Source organism: Leptosomus discolor, chromosome 11 (assembly GCF_034619465.1).
Source record: "Leptosomus discolor isolate bLepDis1 chromosome 11, bLepDis1.hap2, whole genome shotgun sequence".
Taxonomy (NCBI): Eukaryota; Metazoa; Chordata; class Aves; order Leptosomiformes; family Leptosomidae; genus Leptosomus; species Leptosomus discolor.
In genome coordinates this window covers 22,431,650-22,451,862 of record NC_141401.1, presented here as the reverse complement: position 1 = coordinate 22,451,862, position 20,213 = coordinate 22,431,650, and the positions used below count along the sequence as shown (strand labels likewise).

The 20,213-nt window shown below is 42.0% G+C and overlaps 1 protein-coding gene across 2 annotated transcripts in view; it reads left to right on the top strand.

The window, feature by feature from the left end:
* Nucleotides 1-4,220, top strand: part of ALDH1A2 (aldehyde dehydrogenase 1 family member A2) — a 55,270-nt gene extending 51,050 nt beyond the window's left edge. For both annotated transcript variants that reach the window (XM_009948588.2, XM_009948582.2), the window contains one exon: nt 4,148-4,220. In XM_009948588.2, the coding sequence (XP_009946890.1) occupies nt 4,148-4,220 (73 nt within the window). The remainder of the gene's footprint in view (nt 1-4,147) is intronic.
* Nucleotides 4,221-20,213: the final 15,993 nt, after the last annotated feature.

Sequence of the window (20,213 nt, the reverse complement as noted above, 5' to 3'; positions counted from 1 at the left end):
GTGTTTACATCCTTTTCAAAAAATCACCATCCATTACAAAGCTTTCTGTCTTTTCTTATTTCATTTAGAACTAAGTGCCAGATATTTTGAAATGGAGCTCCACGTTCAAGTACTGTCCCGTGTACCTAATCTAAAGTCTTACCAGTTTCTAATTCTCATTACAATCACACGGAAGTTTAGCAATTGCATCAGCCCCAGATCGGTTTCGCGTACAAAGGACTCAATTAGTTGCTGTGCAGGAGGCATGTACACCAGATAGGTCTCACCTAAGCTTTCAAAATAGCTTATGGCTAATGGCAAACTCAGCAGTAAAACTAAAGTGAGGTCAAACTCTTTAAAACTTTAAATATGTGAAGTATACAACTTGATCTATAAAATAAGCTCTATGTAGCCTGAAATACTTTCCCTCATTAGGGAGTACTTTGAATAACACATTCATACTATTCTCCACATTCATGAGTTATGAGGTGATCTCACACTGGCATAAATATGTCAGCTCATCTAACTCTTATCATTGTGAAAATATTCTAAAACTACTAAGCTAGATAGAGCACATGAGTAACTCGACACTCCAGAGTGACCCCATTGACTTCAGGGAGGTTGACTGGGCAAGCAAAATATTCACGTATTAGTATCGCAGAGTTTTTGGAAGAGGGGAAAATCAGGCAGCACTCTATCTCCCATGGAAAAACCTACAGTAGTTGTACACTTGATTCCCATCTACAGCTTTGAAAATATTAATCATAAACAATAAATGTTTGGAATGGCAATCATCTCTGTCTCACAAAGATGCCTGAAAGCTACTTATCAGTAATTATTCTACTCCTTTCAGAACCTCTTTGATCAGATATGAACTTCTAATTCACGTTCCCCCTCCCTGCATTAATATCTGCATACTTTATATTAAAATGCCATGGTTTCTTAGATCGCTGTTTTTAAGGGATACATATTACAGCATAAATAATGTTGACTCAGGCAATTAAAGGAAAAAGAAAAGAAGAGAAGGTGTTCATACATACATGTGTCATTGCTAAGCTAATATACGTTGAGCTAATATGTTACAGCCATATTTTTTATATATATATATAATTAATATATAAATAATACAGCCAATCATAATTGTGCCACCGTGCTGTCTGTGCTAGCACTGTATTACCTGGCACTTATTTTGTTCCTCCATTTAAATTCACAGATTTTTATCACACATGGAGAAAAAAATGAACACAGAAAGTTGAGCTCTGCTATACTCATTTTACGCTCCCACAAAACGTCGCAGGGTTATGTGCATACCAGCAGAGAACCAGAACTCACATACACAATACAACGGATTTCTGTTTACATTCAGGCTACTTACAATATTATTGTATTCTTAAAGGAGTCTAAAAGAGGGATTTGTTTTACAACTACACTTCTTTAAAGCTTATCACTACCTGAATAGTGTCAAATTTAATTCCTGTAACTAAAACTTGGGTAACTCATCCCAGATAGCCACATGTATTAGAACCCCCCCAGATTCTGGTCTCTGTCTGAATGTCTTCGAGAGAGGGAGGTGCCATTCTACTTCAGAACTATCCTTTAGTGTAAAAGGAGATATAATTGTCTGGATAGCTCTGAGGTACAGCAGTGCATAGTTGCATTCCCAAAAAGAAGTGCCAGCAGGAGAACAGCTTGGCATTATAATTCTTTTCCTTATCTTTTTTTCTCTTGGGCTGAGGGAGGGAAGAGATTATGTAATACTTCTTCTTGAAGAGCAGTTTGTTCCCCTTCCCTCACACCTACACAACCAAGGGATAGCATCGTGCAAACTCAACCCTTTTCACAGACACAAACCTTATTCTCACCCTGATACAAACTGCAATCCAAGAACACCCAAAGTGGCCATAGCACGGCATGTTATTGCTCCCTACTTCCCTATATGAGGCTTTGGGGACAAGGGAGCACTTTAACTGAACACACACTGACTCGTCCTCTCTGCATGTCTGGAATAACCCATCTTCCTATTCAGAAAGAGCAACTTTTTAACTTTGGAAAAATACTTGCCTTAGAATTCATCACAGTTGTCTACTTCTAGACTTTTGGCCAGAAAACAAACGCGTAAGGCCCTGAAGCCTTGAGCTGAAGAAACAGACGATAAATATATTTAATTTTGTTTGCCAGGCCAAGATAAGAAACCAACAGGCAGTTGGAACATGCATAAAGGCGCTGGATACTCTGTTGGCTAGGTTATCTATTGACTTGCACAAATGTGTCCAACAGGTGTCTGGAGCCAAGCCGAAGCCCTACTGAATCCAGCAGAAACTTTGACGCAGAGAGACTTACTAGCATTAGTTATTGGGCTCCATGCGGCTCCTGGTGACAGCTTCCACTGAGCCATAAGAGTATGGTTCTGGGACTCATCTGAGCCTGATAAATAGCTACATTTTTTGGTCATTCTTTGGAGACAAATCCACCACTTTTTACTGAAAGCTGGGAGTAGGGTGGCCCAAATCAATAGGAACCCTTCACACGTCAAAAAATCTTTACTAATATATTTCCTTGCAGGTGCTTAGACTCTGGTAAATCTTAAAATGCCTACTGAATCATCAGTCTGAGTAAAATATCAACCACTATATCACATGTAAGGCTGACCAAGCCAACAGACACATCAGAAAGTTTTCAAAACTGCAGATGGAGTGAAATGGGCTAGTAAATGCCAATATTTCTGCCCAAATGGATTAACTTTCTAAGGAAGGTTACAGGAGTTCCTCCCCTGATGTTATATTTTGTGTAAAGTTTATAGTGTAGAGGTAAGTACAAAGTAGACTATGCAACAGCGGGGGCGTACAGAGCGTAATTGCTTTGAACAGTGGCCCCTCCACTCCATTCTTAAAGCGCCAGCTATTAGGAGGAGGTTCTGAGGAATTCCCCTGAAATAGTCTTTGGGGTGCAGCTGGCATTAAATTCTGCACAGGGCAATCCAGAGGGAAGGCAGTGTCAAACAGTAAACGTGCTAACATGATACTCATGTCAGCACTTTTTAGATTTTAATATAAGGGAGCAGTATTGTGTATGTTTTAGGGGTAGGGATAAGAATTTAACCAAGAAACAACTGTCTGTAAGAGTTTGTGCAAAAGAATCCTTGTATGAGTTTGTATAGAAGAGAGACTCTACTTCCAGACTCTACCTGTTCTGAGGTGGGGACATTGTTCACTTTACATACTCAGCGTCCGGCAGACATATTAGAACTTAACTAATGACTTGACTAGAACATGCTTCCCCATTACTCAAAGTCCACAGCAAAATGCAAATACCTACACTTCAGAGAAGACAGACATAACTCCCAAGAAGCCATGCAATATCCACTCTAAACCTCAGCAGTGCTGCCTAAGAGACGAGCCAGGCCAGAGCTGACTACAACAAAATCTACATTTTATAGCATTCACAAACACCCATTTCTTAGGCATAATTTATCCAGAGAAGAACATGTACCCCTCAAAGCCATGGGTCAGATGACTGGGACCTAGTAAGTGGCTAGCTTCTAGCAGTGCAGAGGATCTTAGGTGAGGTGCTGTGCCAGGAGAAAAAAGAGGTCTTCTACGTAAATCTAGTGGAAATCTGGGTAAGCTGAACACCCTTTCATGGTGTGTGCCAATGCCAGTTTCTGCTGCTGGATATTTTGTCAGGTAAAAAGGCTCAGTGGGTCAGGCGTCAAAGCTCATCTTTAGCCAGGGTTGTGAGTAGTTCACTCTCCCTAGGACTCAGTTTGGACCTTCTCTTTCTTGAGTGCAAATGTAAGCAGTAATTTCACTGGCTGGTGGTCTAGGTCTTGGTGTTTGGACATTTTCAAACTCGGGAAAGGACAGAGGACATCTCTTCACTCCCAACAGGTCCATCAATGGACAGTGAGTATTTCTGGGCTGAATGTCATTCTGTATCTCCTTATCAAATGCAGGAGCCATCCATTGTTCTTTTGACCTAAACTGAAACTTCACCTTTAGGTTTTCTGAGAGATGACATGAAAGGAAAACCTGTACAAAATCATAGTACAACAGAAACCTATGCCAAGAATTTTAGGTTGTATCTTAACTTTATCAAGGAATCACTGCAGGTTTTCGCTCGATAAAGAATTAATGTCTGGTGTAAGCTGATGCTGTGATTTGTTTTTTAGGGGTGAATGTGGATTGAGAGAATACTCTGAAGTTAAAACTGTGACAATAAAGATCCCTCAGAAGAACTCCTAAAACGACAAAGGACCCTGTTGTGCAGAAGAGCACAGGATGCCACCCTCTCTATCCCTTATGGAGACCAGCACTCAGGAATAAAAAGTGTTACACAATATATATTTAAGAAATTAAGTTGCAACACATATACTGGGCACATAACTGCGTACTTAATGCAAACCAACTCTGCATGTTTTCATAAAACTCCTGAGAATCGTTACACCTTTATAAAACAAATCATAACGAGACAAAATTGCTATTGGGCATCAGTTGATAACGGTTCTAGCTATAAAACTGTTAAATGCGAATGCATGCACACACACATTTATCTCTTCTTTAAATAAACAAAATAAGTCTTAATGCTTTCAGCTTGCCTTCTCAAACAGACCTGCTTTGTATTGACATTCAAGTTTCAATCAGGGCTTTACAAGCCAGATTTTACCCAAAATGTTAGTGATGAATAACATAAACAAGGATGATTGATATTCTTAAAAAATAAAAGACTTTGAACGGTAACGAACCAAAAACTGGTATATTGGCAACTTTCCAATTAGCATGCTCACATAAAAAGGTCAAACTGGGGAGGGACTCAAACCAGCGTATGGACAATGAAATCCAAATACTTATCAGTGAGATTTGGCTTTCATGACCCACAGCGATTTGGTTTTCAAAGCTTATTTTCATAACTACTTTATGTCATGCTCTAAGCAAAAATCCTCCCTCACTTAGAGGAACTTCAAAGGTTTTACCTGCCTGCCAAAAGAGCATGGCAGACAGGGTGGGAGAGTGGTAAGGAGAACAGGAACAGATCCCAAGGCTTCATGGAATACTTCATCTTTCACTGCTTGTCTAGTTTTGTTGTTGTTGTTACTGTTGTGGTTTTTCACAGTTTTTTAAACAATTATATGCACACACGACTCCATTTATTTGTCTGCTATTAAACTGCCTGTGATTACACTGGGAATTATTAAGTAGTTGTTACAGCGGGAAGAACCCAGCAAAAGCCCATGTGACAAGAAGTCAGCTTGACTTTAGTTTCTTACCTGGGTGATTGATGGCTTCCCATCCTCACCATGCTTGTGAGCCTCAGGTGAGCTTACTGGCTGGTACTGACTTTTCAGTTATGTCTGTTCCTTTTTTGGTCCAGGACAAAAATACGAGCAAGGTCTTTTAGAAGTGAGGTGTTTAAAACCTGTCACATCATTAGCTGCTGCCTACAGAATCTCTTCCAACTTGTAACTAACAAACTGAATACCATTTCTTTCTTCTTTCCAGCTGCAGAGCTCACTGGTTCCCCAGACTTTTTTTAAAGAGGTTTCATTTTGGTTTACTCAGAATTAAGAAAATTTATTTTAAAAGTACAGTAAATCACCTACACTGTACAGCGACATTATCTGGGGTATAAGGACAGAATTACGGCCTCAGGTGTAAGTTTTCCTAGCTGCAAAGTCTATACTATGAGCTGTTGAAAACTCCAGACCTGATCAGCAAATCATTTCTGCACGTTCTTAACTTCCTTTACTCTCTGAGGAATTCCTCTTAGATGTGTGTGTCCTTAAACGTACCGCTGGATCAGGGCAAGAGGATCCAGCACTTTGTAGTGTGGTGGCCCTCCATATTTTGTATTTCTATCTCATGTCATTCTGTGTTTGTGTTTTGAAAGCGATGTGGATACATGATGTTATTCAGAAATGGCAGTACATTCACAGACATGGAGATGAATGAAATGTTCCTGAGTTGTTAAATGCAGGTGCCATATACTTCTACTGTAGTGTGTGTCAGAGTGAAAAAAAAAAAACCAACAAAATACAGCAAATAAGAGATTAGTTATCTTTTAAATTGCAATATAAAATGTGAAAAAGGAGATTTTACTTCTTTTCTCCTATTTACTTAAAAGAGAAACTTCCTGTGCTAACAGCATTTACACCGTGTACTCTTTTGTATTCTTTTTGTGTATTTTATATGTCTGTGCTTTATACCCAGTACATTCAGGTAAATAATAGAGAGTTGCCATTGTTCTCAACCCTGTCACTGCAGCTCCATTTGATGTACATGGATTTGTGAAATCCTCTTTTAAATGTACCATCTGCATGGATCCAACAAAACATCTTTCCAGTCCCCGCAGCTTTTTGTTACAGTTTTTAATCATGTATATAGTTATATGTTATTAAAAAAAGTAAAAGGATATTTTCTATGAAGTTTTTTCCATTAAAAAGGTTTAGAGAAAGACTTTAGACTGTGAGACTCCTTTATTGTTGACAGAGCTATAAAAATATTAAAAAAAATATTTTCTTAGCAAAAGATCTGCTCTCACAGTAGCTTTATTTTCATTTGCAAAAGTGAATGAAGTAAAAGGCCAGTTACGTTTTCTGGAATATTATTGCAGCTGTATGAAAAACACTTGAAAATTGCAGATCTAGGTCATAGCCAAAGTTCATCCTCACCCTCATGGTCATAAAGTTTACCTATTGGGGAAGGTCTGAAATCATCAGAACCAGTGGGGCACCCTTGCAAACTGCTGCATCACAGCTTGAGTTTTGGATAACGTTTTAAAAAATCATGATGCCTGTAGATGAGTCACAGAGATGATTAACACTCAGATCTTTTATGAAGGGATATTCTACTTGTCTTTGATTTCAAAATGCTAAAACAGGGGAAGAAGATAGACTGAATGTTATTTGACAGACAGTAAAGTTCACATGGCCAGGTACTGTACAACTCTCCCTCAAGCAATCCCTTTATTCCAGGGTTACTTTCATTGCCAGGAACAGCATTCCTCTTTCGAAATGGTGCCTCAGTTAATAAGGCTAAGCCACTTCATTGTATGGCAGGCAATGGTTATACCTCAGTGTCACAGAATAATACTGGTGGTTTAATAACACTCGACAGGAAACCACAGTAGATAAAGTAACTTGACTAAAACAGATGGGATAAAAGAGAGTAATAGGAGTGAAATTGCATTCTCAAAAAGGAGTACTGTTCCTGAAAGTCTGGGATATCAGGAACATATTAAGCAGAGCTTCATTTCTATTTAACTAGCGGCATGGACAACACTCTGTCACAGGCTTGAGGGGGCAACTAGCACTTCCCGTATTCCCCAGCTCTCTGACCTGTTTGCAGCCTGTCTCGTGACGCCAAGCAGTCACATAGGCACAAGGAATGGAGTGCTTTTCTGAAAGCAAAATGCATGAAGGAACGTTATTCTGGAAGCCGCTGACAACAAGGAGTGCTGTCATCTAATGAAATAAGCCAAGTTCAGTCCATAGTGAATAAGCACTCTGTGGAGCCCCAGCCAGAGAAAGTAAATTTACCGATAAACGTGTATCCACAGTTTGGTAATAATAGCGCATTTCTTCCGGGAAAAGGATGTGAAGAAAGGCAAAAAGAATTTCAGTTCTGTGGCCTTCAGACAAAGTGATGGGTGTTGATACTACTTGAAATGCATTTATTGGTGCCTTGTGACAAAGAACGCTCGCTCTTCCTCCCCACAGAGGCCAGATGAAAAATCTTGCCTTGCACATGCAGAGGCACTGTGTAACAGCGACCTCCGATTTCTCAGTTCTGTCCTGGAAAAGAGAGAACCCATAATAATGCAGTTCAGGGCACCAATTTAGCTAGAGAGGAAACCAAAGACAAGCAATACACTGTACTGTTTACTTACGGCGTGCTGCATGGTCACACCTAGAGCTCTGGAGAGCTACGTGTACAACCACCTTCATTTGCATCCATACATCTCCCCTCACTGCAGGCTGAGTCCATCAACACAGGAAGTGATTTTTCTCCGAACAACTTCATACCACAATGACTGATAGTCGCAGTGCTGTGTCTATCAGGAAGCAGGAAAAGCCTCTGTGGCTATTCGATGCCATCAGCGTTCCCAACCCATTCAGACAGACTCCTCTCAGCCCATTAGACTACAGCTGCATAAAATGCATCTTCCTTCCTTGTCCTCGTTAAACACATAGTTGATTAATTTTTTCTGTATATTCTGTGTCCACTGACAGCGCACAGGTATTGGGGAACTATGGGTGGCTCTGCCAGAAGGCTCAGAAACTTCTGAAGCAAAGTGGGGGACTTCAGCACGAAGTTGGGCCACTTATAAGGATACATTAGGCTGATGTGAGTAGTGGTATAATTTCATGTGACTCAGTGTGGCTAGAATATGCCTCTACTAGGGCTCCATGTCCCACTTTCCTCTTCCACCCAGCACAACATGTGGAGCACGGGGACGCTGGTTGCAGTAAGCACTTGCCTAGTGTTTCTCAGCGGACTGGAACTGACATGCTGGAACTCAGTCTTAACACGAGCAATAGATTATTACAGCTGGCTGCAGCGCAAGTTCAGTCATTTTACTGGTGAAGAGCAGGTTAAGCTGTCTGTGTAGCCACAGCTGCTACACTGGGGTGGTGCTCATAGCCAAGTGCTTCGTTCTCTAAGATTGAGGCCTAGAGGTTGTGCACACACATACAAGTGAGAATCTGCCTCAAAGACAGCGAGTGGAGGCTCAAGGGTGACTTGCCTCTTGGTACAACTGGGATAAGTCACCAGAGCAGTTGCATAATGTCCTTAATCCCCTTCGCTTCCAGCTCGAGCGGGAGAAAAAGCACATTTACGTGCCTGTGGTTCATAAGATGGGTTAATTCTAAAACAGTTCAGCCAGCTGAGTTTAAAACCTCACTAAAAGCCAACCTCACCCCCCTAGCACAGGTACTCTAGAGCCCAGCTGCACCATAAAGACCACAACTATTTTTTTTTCTGATCTCAACAAATTTAAATCCACTCAAGCCACTACTGAAAAGAGGGACTGCACCCATGATCCACGGCTTCTCTACAGTGAGCAATTGCATGCCTTACTTTTCATGGGTTTATAGGATGAGTTTCATCAAACAGCGGAGGCTGTCCTGTACCATGCACAGCACATACATTTTTGGCTGTGCCTGCAGTGCCAGGAAGCACTCCAGGGAATATGATTTCACTCGATTTCAGGTGACATTTATAAACACATTACAGAGGGCCCTGGCCATCAGCTGTAATGCACCAAGGCCTGCAATGCCCAGGAAGGCCGGGACACCTTCTGGGACAATTTGCCTTAAGGATCGATGAAGTCTGCATTACTGGTATGTCCCCCAGTGCATTACTGTAACCATTCCTTGTATTGCCATTTAATCCTAGTATCTAACATCAAATCCTGCAGTTCCAGGCTGGTTTTGAGGTGTTTTTATCTGCCTGGAGTCTCTTGATGAGACCTGCTAAATAAACCTGGATTGTGCAACCCCAACAGCAACAGACTGTAAAAAAAGCTCCAGCTGCAGAAGTTGCCAAGGAGGCTGTGCACGCAGCAGGCTGAAGTAACCCAAAAGGGTGCTTGTGAAATGTTTGTGCTGCTGGCAGGCAGCACATTGCCAGGACAGATCACACATCATGCATTTGCACATCAAATGAAGCTGCACTGGTCTGAGAGCATGGGAAAGGCCTGTCTTGAACGGCATGTGTCCTACTTCCTAAACATGTATATTTTACACTTTACACTTGGTTATTGGCCAGATTGAAAGTACCGCAAGTTCCCCAAAGCTTGTCATTTTGCCTTTGAAGTAGAACTGTTTGGATAATGTTTCCTTTGGCAATTTATCTATGTAACAAAGCAGGAACTTAGCTGCATTGGCCTCTCAACAATCCACCACTAGCTTTTGCTGAAGTATTCGTGCGTTTGTGTATATGCACTCACACACGATTTGCTCATTTTTCATGACCTTGCTTAGCCCCTCTCTTTCTCCCTTATGGTTCTTCATGATGAGGTTGGTGTAACTTGTGCTAATATTAACTTGCTTCATTTTGGATTTTTTCACTGCTCTCTGTACGCCTGGCTGAGTTCCCATTTCTTACAGCAGCTTAATTAGCAAGACATTTGTGTGCAGCTCACTCCTGCTGCCGAACAACAAGAAAATGTGTTTGCACTGCTTCCCCTGGCTAAAGGGCTCCAGCTCATGGTCCACTGGTTTTCTCAGACTCTCCTGGAACCACAAGATGGGGCATAGAGCAGGATCTCCCGTGAAGTTGCTGCTGTTTCCTGCTTTCTATTGGTCCAAAACCTCTCCCACAGTCTTTGGCACTTGGCGTCCAATCTCAAAGCACAGTCAGTGCCTGGCAAGAGAGGCCTCCTTTTAGTTTTTGATTTTGAACTCCATAAACACTCGGGTTTCTGGGAAGGATGCTGAACGGAAAGATACTCCTTATTCCCACCAAGAAGCTGCAGATTAAGGACGACGGCTAAAGCGTCCCCCTCGCATCTGATGGTCCTGCCACTAGTCAGAACTCCCATCTCATTCATTCACAATGAGAGCGTGGCTCTCACTCAGACCTGGCCAGGGAGATGCCCTATCCCCAGGCTGTACAGCTATGGCGACTAAGCAGACAGCCTTTATTCAAACCAAGCATCCCAAAAAGTCCAGAAAAGTCACCAAATACTCTTCAGCCTTATTCTTCCAGCATCATGTGCATATTCTTTTTGAAATAAAACTTGACTGTGTAATTAAGAAGAAACACATTATCCCCAAAGAAATGGGCATTCACAGAGCTCCCAGTCTGTGGTTCCCCAGCAGCCTGGAGCTCCTGAGCAGTACAAGGAAAGTTCCTACACTACAGTGTTGCATTGCACCAGGACTGTCTTATCATAAGGGCTGCCACGTCCAGTGTAGGGGAGGAGGCAGGTCTAGTGAGGCTGCTGAGAGCACTACGCCCCTTCTGTCCTGGCAGGAAACTCAACAGGAGCAATGGACTCTTTTCTGAGAATCTGTCCCATGTTTCTCCACAGCCACAGGAAGCCACTGCTAGAGAGCTTTTGGGGACTGGTAAGTTGGCCAGACCTCTGATCACATCAATATATACAGAACCACCTACTCCTATAACTGAAACTGCAGCAAAACCCGAAACAATTCCTGCTCTGTCTGTGCTGCAGCCCTGCCTCTCCAGCAGTCTTCCCCTTGCGGCATTTGTCTCACAAAGACAAACACAATTCACCAGACATTTATGGGAAAAAATGCCCAGGAAATGCCACTGGTACAACAGACTTTTACAGGAGTTTCCTTAGGGAATACAGAACATCTGACCCTTTCCACAATTCCCATTGGATTCCCCTTTGTGAACCTCTCTGATGCCACCATTTCAGATTGCTGTAGTGGGAGAACGACAGTCAACTCCAGCTGCCCAATGCCTTTCAAAAAGGCCCAGAAAGATGCTGTCATCTCCTGCATTTGTAGGGACTTCATAGCCAAGGCTCTGGGACAAATGTTTTAAGCTGCTTTCATATTCTATTATAACAGACAAAAAACCCCACGGTGACAAAATCACAGCAGATACTATTTCTCAGTGTTTCAAATCACCTTGCAGCTCTTCCCTATGAAAATGCCAAACGTGTTTTCCTCCCTGTAGTGAACTGCACATGTACTACACAAGGGCTGGTGCAAAGCTCTGCTAAAAGGGCTGCTGGTTGATTTCTGTTTTAAAAAACATATAGAACATCCCGAGATTTTTCTCAGGGTTTTGGCAAAGAGGCTCTTTTAACTAACTGTGTTCCTAGGTAGAACAGCAACAAATGGCTCAACGATTTGTTTTTACAATGTCCTCTCTGGGAAGACTAATTACCAGCCAGCTTCCAGCGTGTAGTTTCAAACATTTGGGGCCCCATTCTTTTCCAGGCAAAATTCATACTACGGACTGCAGAACCTGTCTGGGTGGGGGCATTTTGCTCAAAGTTTCTAAAAGCTTTAGGATTATGGGCTGGCCAAGAGATTTCATGATGCTTCTAGAATTTTGAAAAATTAAGTAGGAAAAAAACATGCTTTCCTCTGTATTACTATTTGTCTCTTTGGGGTAGTAATGTAGTCACCAAACCTAAGTCTCTGCAAATGCTGTTCTCAGCTGTCTTGTATGAAAAGCTGAGAAGAACAAAGGTAGATTTCATGCATTAGTTGTGAAAGGTATGTTCAGCAGCGAGAACCACATTGCAGTGTGTTGAGCCACCTGCAGATTCTGCCTTACAAAGGAAAACAAACTGATGGGCTTCTTCCAGTTTGTCTTCTTTTTGTACAAAATTTCAGGACAATCAACTTTCCTTCCTCGTTATTCTCCGTGATGGACTTCTTCCTCCTTTCTTAATTCCTACTCCTCCTGGAGTAAATGGTGCCTCTCTAATGGTTCTAGCTGAGGCAAAGTACTGAATGTTTAACTTTACTGTGCACATAGTCTCAGTATTTTCCAGCTTTGCATTAAACCCTGGGCAGGCAAGGCAGTAGCTTCTCATTAGACTATGTTCCTGGGTGATTTAGATGGCACACCAAGGCAGCAAAGGTAAGTGGCTTTCCAGACTCAGACACAGCAGCCAGTGCTCAGTCAGTCATTATCAGTCTCATCTGCACCAGCCTATCTTAACCAGTCCAGCCTGCCTTTTTCCCAGTTATAGAGAGCAACCTTTACAGCAAATAATTTTGTAATCTATTTTTAGTGGGAAATGAAGCAGCAGCAAAGGTACTATATGTTCAGAACTCATGGTTCAAACATGTTTTATAACCTTCAAAATAAAAGGTAAATAACCACAAAGACGTGCTAGATTTCTATCCATAGTCAAGTCTTTCCCTGCTTGAATGTTATTAAAGCTCTGGAAGATGCTTGCTTACTTCAGCTTGAGTCACAAGCCATCTCCCATTGCAATCACAGGCAGATTAGTATCTGAGCAACTGCAGATGCTGCTGAGCAGAGAAAAAAAATTTATAAACCAGGGTGAAATTTATGGAAGGGAAGGGGAGTGGGAGGCTTCAATGGGCTTTCACTTCCTCTTTCCCCCACAGTCCTTAGCACATCTCACGCAGTCTCATGCCTCACTCCCAGTCATGCACTTGATCATGCCTCCTGCACAGCTCCTCTTCTACAACCTTCTGCAATTGTCCCTTAAGTGGCATTATTTTAGAGATCTAAATTGAAAGGTTCCTCTGAATATAAGAAATCAAGTTACATAAACCTCACACAATATTCAAAATTTACAAAATCCATACAAAATCCAAACCCGTGAATTTCCTTCAGCTGCTTATTTATGTCAGGGATGTTCCAGAAGTTCAGACCTGGAAAGAAACTTGTCCTCTCTTCATGAGACTGCAGATACCGACACTTCCTATGGAATATATTTACAACACAAATAAGTTTGGGATGGTCTACAAACCAAAGTTACAAGAACCGAGGGAGTTACAGTGACAAGGTAAGCATCCATTTTGAAACTGTTCTAATAAAATCAAGTTATTTCAGCTGCAATAGCCTGCAGGGACAACAATATTTGCTTTCTTTTGCATCATCTTTGTGGATCCTCCTTCACAGCACAAAAACAGAAAAAAGGTGTTAATTGATCACCTGATTATTTGTAGACAGTCCATCAAAACGACGGCCCCATTGTCTTCTACAAACATTATAGACTTGGTCTAGGCCTCGAAGGTTTTAAAAGTAAAATGAAACGCCAGGAAAAAAGAAAATAATTATTATTATCATTTACAGACAAGGAGTTGGTTTGAGAGAAAAAAATGCAGCAACTCATCCCAAGATTACAGAGGAAAATCTGCTGAAAAAGCTAGGACCAAGCACAGATCTCTGGACTCCCAGCACAGTGCCCTACTTGGTACCAGCTTTTTCCAGAGCTGTGTTTCTTGCATATAAATGCTGTAATTATAGCATTGTAAAGGAAAAAAAATAATACATGCAAATACATACACAGAAAACTGATGAGACACTTATAGAGGAATTCTGTTTGTCTAAAGATCTGTAGGAGTGGAATTTAAATATTTTTCACTTCTGACAAACTGAGTTGGGGAAAGACCTTGAAATTCTTTGGAACTAATGATCTTTTAAGACCTTAGGTAGGGGGGTCTGATTTCTCTTGTTACAAACATCCACACCAGCCATTCATTTCTATAGATTTAGACTCAGTGCAGGATCTCTCAGCTAATAAACAATGCCATCAACTTTCACCAGGGCTTGACTGCGGACAAATGAGATTTTCAGCACTTGTATCAGTTTACATAGTGGTTTTGGTGCGTTGTTTCCTGTTTCTCCACAGCCAAGTGGCAAGCTCCATACCTAGATACACCTGTAAGTTATTTATTCCATTATTTTCACACACACACACACACACGTGTTCAGGCTGCAGTTTTGTTATTTGGATGCATACAGTTCAATCCCTTGCCTTCTCTTTCTCTCCCCATTCCTGCATTTGCTCCCCACAACAGGAGGTGAGCTTGCAGAGGACTTAAACACTGTTCATCCCTGCTGAGTTCACTGGGAACTGACAGCGTTCAGCACCTTGAAAACCTAGGATAGGTAGGTATTTAGGTATCTGCAAGGCTTTAACTCAAGGAAGCAATCAGGTATCAGGTTGTGGCTGGCTCTGCTTAATGCCAATTTGTAGTTGCCTGACTAAAAACCTTTGAAAAGTTGCATCTAGAGATGGACCACTGCATGAACTTTCTAGCAGACATTCAGCCAGCACAAGCAGTGGCATACACAGCTCTAGGTTGAGGTGAACTGTTCTCTAGACTGTTGACCCTGATGACTACATCTCTTAAGACAGCAATGGGGGATTAGACCCACAGAGCAGGTGTCAGCACCTCTGGCATAGACTTATCAACTTAGGGTGAGATTCATCTTGCCCAGGTTCCTAATTTAGGAATCTGATTTGAAAATCACATCCTTATCTAAATTAATTAAAATTATATTCAATGCTTCATTCTTTGAACTCAAAACTATTGATGATTTGGTGGCAAAGTTACATGACTATGTATGCAACATGCTGGGTTACCCTCAGGGAACCTTGATTAGAGCCTTTTACTAACTCTGTTGTTAAATCCTGAGGATTCGAAACATCAAGGTGCCAATATACAACTGCACTGTAACACATGCTCAACAATGCCTTAAGAATGTCAAAACTAAAAAAAAACCCCAAACTAAAAACTGCATGCTTTTAAATAAAAGCTATAACTTTAAAAAACATATATAGAGAGAAAACACTTAAGCAGAAACAGTAGAAGTTTGAGCTCTTGATAATCACCATCCTGAATGCCAACGATTTGGTAAACTGATCAGATAATTAATGATGATACATTCTTTCCTAAACTCTTGCCACTTACTCCTTTGGTTCCTTATTCACCTAAGCACTTACGTAGTGTGATTTATGCCAGCCTGTACGTTGCTTTTCTCTGCTCTTTTATTACTCATCTCAGTACTCTTTTTTGTTGTCTAATACTGAACAAACTGCATATAGTCACACTAGCTGCTTGCTGTTAGTTACTGGTATTTTCTTTTTACAGTGCAATACCCTCCTAGAAGGTGTCAGGTACTGCAGACAGTTCAGCTGCCTTCACAACTACAATAATATGCTCAAGCCAGTGCAAACAAGTGATGCAATGCAAGCTGTGTTCTTCCCAAGGGTGGAGAGCATCCCCCAGCCAGACTCTCCACTTGTTTCTTCCCAAGGAGAACAACTTGCAAGGTCACTTTCGAACCTTACTTCCCAAGGGGTGGCTACAGTCCACCCAGCAGAGCTCAGGGAAAAGAAAATTGACCTCTGAACTATCTTTGCTCATATACAGAGTACAGGAACTAGCAAGCAGCAACACAAAACACTAATTAATTGCAGCTTCACTTGCAGAGATTGAAAGAGTCTCCTAAATACTCTGAAAAGGTACATGACTAGTACTGAATTCTTGTGACTTTATTTGGAAGCTTAACTTAGATGGTGACATATCAATGCATAAGTCATGCATAGTTTCCAAACGTGTGAGCCTCAATTATTTTGTTAACGTTTCCGTAAGAGTTGCTGATGATTCCCATCCAAATCTATCATTCACAAATCAGTTTAACAACACCATCTAAATAGATTATAACTTCTATACTTTTTGCTTTGTAAAGCATTGTGGAAATAGAGAATACTAGAATATATTAATTAGTGTAACAAAGGATTTGACAGGACTAGTACTGTAACGATCCTTTATTTATTAGTCAGGTTTCTGTATATGACCATCATTGTTTGACCACCTAATATCTACATTTCTTATTCTTATGTATATAAACAGTGGTTTTTTAAATATGATTCTTGTCTTTAAGCAGCCAAAATATGTACCTCTGAGTTGGCCCCTAATGGAATTTGGACTTTTAGCAGCTTTTCAAAACAGTGAAGATTTTAATAATAGATTGCACAACTAAAAGTCAATCCATATTTCAAATATATAACTAGACACAAGCAGAAAAGCATTTAAAAGAAGGCATATAAGTCAGATGCATTAAGAAATAGTGAACTTTTGCAAAATGTTGAACACCTCTGAACTCTCATCAAGGCTTAATATCCAAGTACACTTTTTTCCCTCTTCATTGCCCTGCTTCATTCCAGTTCTGAATCTGTTTCATAGCTCAGTGCACCAGATAATTTTTTCTTGTCATGACTGTCTCAGTCCAGCTGACTCTGGTTAGAAATATCTCCTTGTGGCAGCCCAACCCATTCTCCACACCAAAGAATGGTGATAAGCAACCAGACTTCTTAAAGGCCAGACCAATGTTTTTTTCTGATCTTTTCAGACATTAGTTACTTGTAACATAGAACAAAACACTTTCAGACCAGCCTTTTGCAATCAAATCAAGACGCTTACCTAACAGCCTAAAGAACCTCAAAAACCTTATCATCTTTTGCCTTAAACGTGTACACACAAATGCAAAAAAAGAAATCCAAACCAGAATACATCACTGCATGCAGAAACAGACATGAGCATATACGCACAACAGATGCTATTTATTCTGTACTACCGGAAGGTTCTCAGACTGTACATGGTCTGGAATAGTCTGCAGGGACACTTTTATACCACCTACAAAACATCGCGGCTGCAAGATTTTCTAGCATCTTTCAAGCAGAGAAACAGCTTCTGCAGTGTTATAAGGCCATGCTTGGGCAACTTGGACTGGATTGGACTGAAATTGTGCAGCTACTACATGCAATAAAAATAACAACAATTTTTTTTGCACAGTATAATATGACCTATTTAAAACTTAATCTTAATGCCCATGGCATTCCATAGCATGTATAGGAATTATGAACCAAAGGTCAGACCTTCCGGTAGGTGACATCTGTTGTCTCAGTGATATGTTCCACAACAAATAAGGGCATAACACTAAAGAAAACATATTACATTGGTAAAGAAAAACAAACACACAAAAAAACACGGGAGGAGAAAGGACAAGTAAAGACATCAAATTTTTTTGAGCAGGTCAGAACAAATGTTTGACTGAAAAGCCTCAGGTCCAGCTGGGAGAAGGCCAAGACTAATTTAACCTTTGGTCAAATGGTTGGGAGTTAGCTAGTTTCCTTTTTCCTCTTACATCACTCCCAGAGATTTCGACAAAAATAATATGGCCCCGATTACATGACATTACAGGCTCTCTTAATGCACTGGGGAGGATAGTGTTGAAACCCCTTGGAGGCAAATTAATCCCAGCAAAGAAACAGCTGTAAGATTGCTGTAAACAGTGAAAACAACTACAGTGTTTGCAACATGTACTTATATGATTTTAATATAACTTATTAAGGGGATTAGATTATTGGATTTTTTTTAACAGGTCTCACAGCCTTATATTATCATGAAAATATCTGTTGTTGGGTTGCATGTAGTTGCTAGTAAGATGTTTAACCACTCAGTACATTCTTTTAAATAGCTAAAGCAGACCCAGGTATAAGATGATTTATCTTGCTTTCAGAAAACGTATGCAGTCAGAGAATACATGATCTATAGAGTTTTTTTAAATATGCTGGAGTGGATCACCGCTTCTGTCACTGCCTGCCTCACGCAGCCCCTATGACTGATCAGGTGTCGAGCACCTGCTCAGCCTGCCTGCCCTGCTGACTCCAGCCTCTGCGCCCTGGCACGCTGCTCCAGGAGCTGCCACGAGGAGCCCCCTGGGGCCCTCTCACAGAAAGCTTCTTCAGTGTTTGCACTTTAAAAACCCACAGAATTCCCTAGTCAAAGAAAACACAATCCTCCTGTCCCTTGCTTTCCAGTTACTCCGTACAAATACCCCTTTTCTAGTACTCTTACCAATGCTGACGTGGCATCGAACACGTGCTGTTCTCCTCTGCTATAAAACCACCCGGGCTGTAGCCCACACGCTTATTTTGGAAAAAGACAAAGATCTGAAAGCAGATTCCAGTTTAAGCCCCCTCTCTGTAACTGCTCCCATGCCCAACCCATGCACTCCTCCCATGCCCATGTGCTGCCAGCAAGCCGAGGGCGAAGCTCAGTCACCTGCACCCAGCCCCACCGAGGACCCCTCCGCCATGGTGGAGACCCCCCTCCCCAGACCACATGTCCTCCAGGCCCACTAACAGGTCTCCAGAAAGCAGCAAAGTGGCCTTTCAGTTGGGCCAGATTGCGAAGGATGGCTTAACCCTTGCCACGTTCCTCATCGACCCACACCTCCTGCTTCCCGAGCACTGCATTAAACTGATAAACATAATACATCAAACGCTGCACTAAGCGGGAGCCCCACGCACCGCGGCGATGGCACTGAGCAGGGATGACACTTCCAGCACAGGAAGGATGCGGGACGGGTAAAAGGCAGGTTTGTCTGGGCCGGTTCTGGATGCAGATGGTGGACAAAGAGAAGCGCTGCAAGGCCACCCTAGGTGGGCCCCGTCCCCAGCCCTAACGGCAGCAAGGCAGGGCAGCCAGCCCGCCGGCAGGCCAGCACAGCCCTCGCTGCCACAGCGCTCCCAGAGCCTGCCCGAGCCAGGCCGACCCCTTCCCCGCAGCGGCACGCAGGGAGCAGAGGGGAGCAAGGCAGCCCCAGCCTCGCAGCGCTGCCAGGCCGGCACCCGGGCCCCCCCGGCCCCTCACTGCAGGGGGAGAACTTTTGGGGCTGCCCGGGTTGGGGTGCTGCTGGGTGCCGTCCCTTGCCACCAGAGCCACGGCTGGAAGTTGCGGCCGTGGGCCGGCACCGTGAGCTCGCCAACCGCGGCCTCGTCATCAGCTGCACCAAGAAGGGTCGCCCATCCTTGCACGCCCGCCATGGCCACAGGAATCCCCGGCGTAGCCCTGCCCTCCTCATGTCGCTTCTCCTGGCGGCCTGGCCCGGAGCACCTGCTGCAGAGCAGCTCTCGCCCAAGCAGCTGAACGGTGCCCGTGCGGGAAAGACTCCAAAGAAATACAGGGCTTTTTGGTGATAAAGCGGCTAAAAGTACCTCCCTAAGTTTATAGCAGCCAGTGGAAAGCTGTGTAGTATGCAAGAAGAGCAGAGACCTCTACATGCACTATGAGGAGAGAGGGAGATGATTTTTTCCTCAACTGAGAAAATATGCTCATATGGAGGAGTATTTTTAGGTGCTTTGTGTTGCTACTTTGAGAACGGGAGCTGGTTGGGTTTTATTTTCCCTTACTTGGTTTGGATTACATTTCTGCCTTCCAGTTTGGAGGAGTAAAGATAGGTGTTCATGGTAACTGTGAAATATGACAATACATTCTGTTTTAAGAACTGTTTTTATATGTGGTAAGCTTAATTTTATCAGATTAAATTTAACTTGTGATTGCAAATCATAATGCTTCATTTAACAGATTGTAGCTAATATGTCATGACCATAACAAATAGTATATAATATCACAAATACTGTGAAACAGTACATAATACAACTTACGTATTTCATGAAAGGCATAAAGCACCTTCATGAAAATTTGCATCACTTTTGAATAAACACCATTTTCCACTTAAAATTGTTCAGGTGAGACAAGATATGATTGGGTATGCTGTTATGTTCCCATATGTGTTTACCCATTTTATATGTATAGTACATGAAAACATAGGGATTTCATGACAGATTTTAGGAATACGTTACAGGAACTGTATCTTGATAAATGCTGTATCATTACATTGTATGTAATCCATAGGTCTAAAACTGTGAAAATCCACAGGGTTTTAAAAATATACTTTCTTCTTACAGAAATT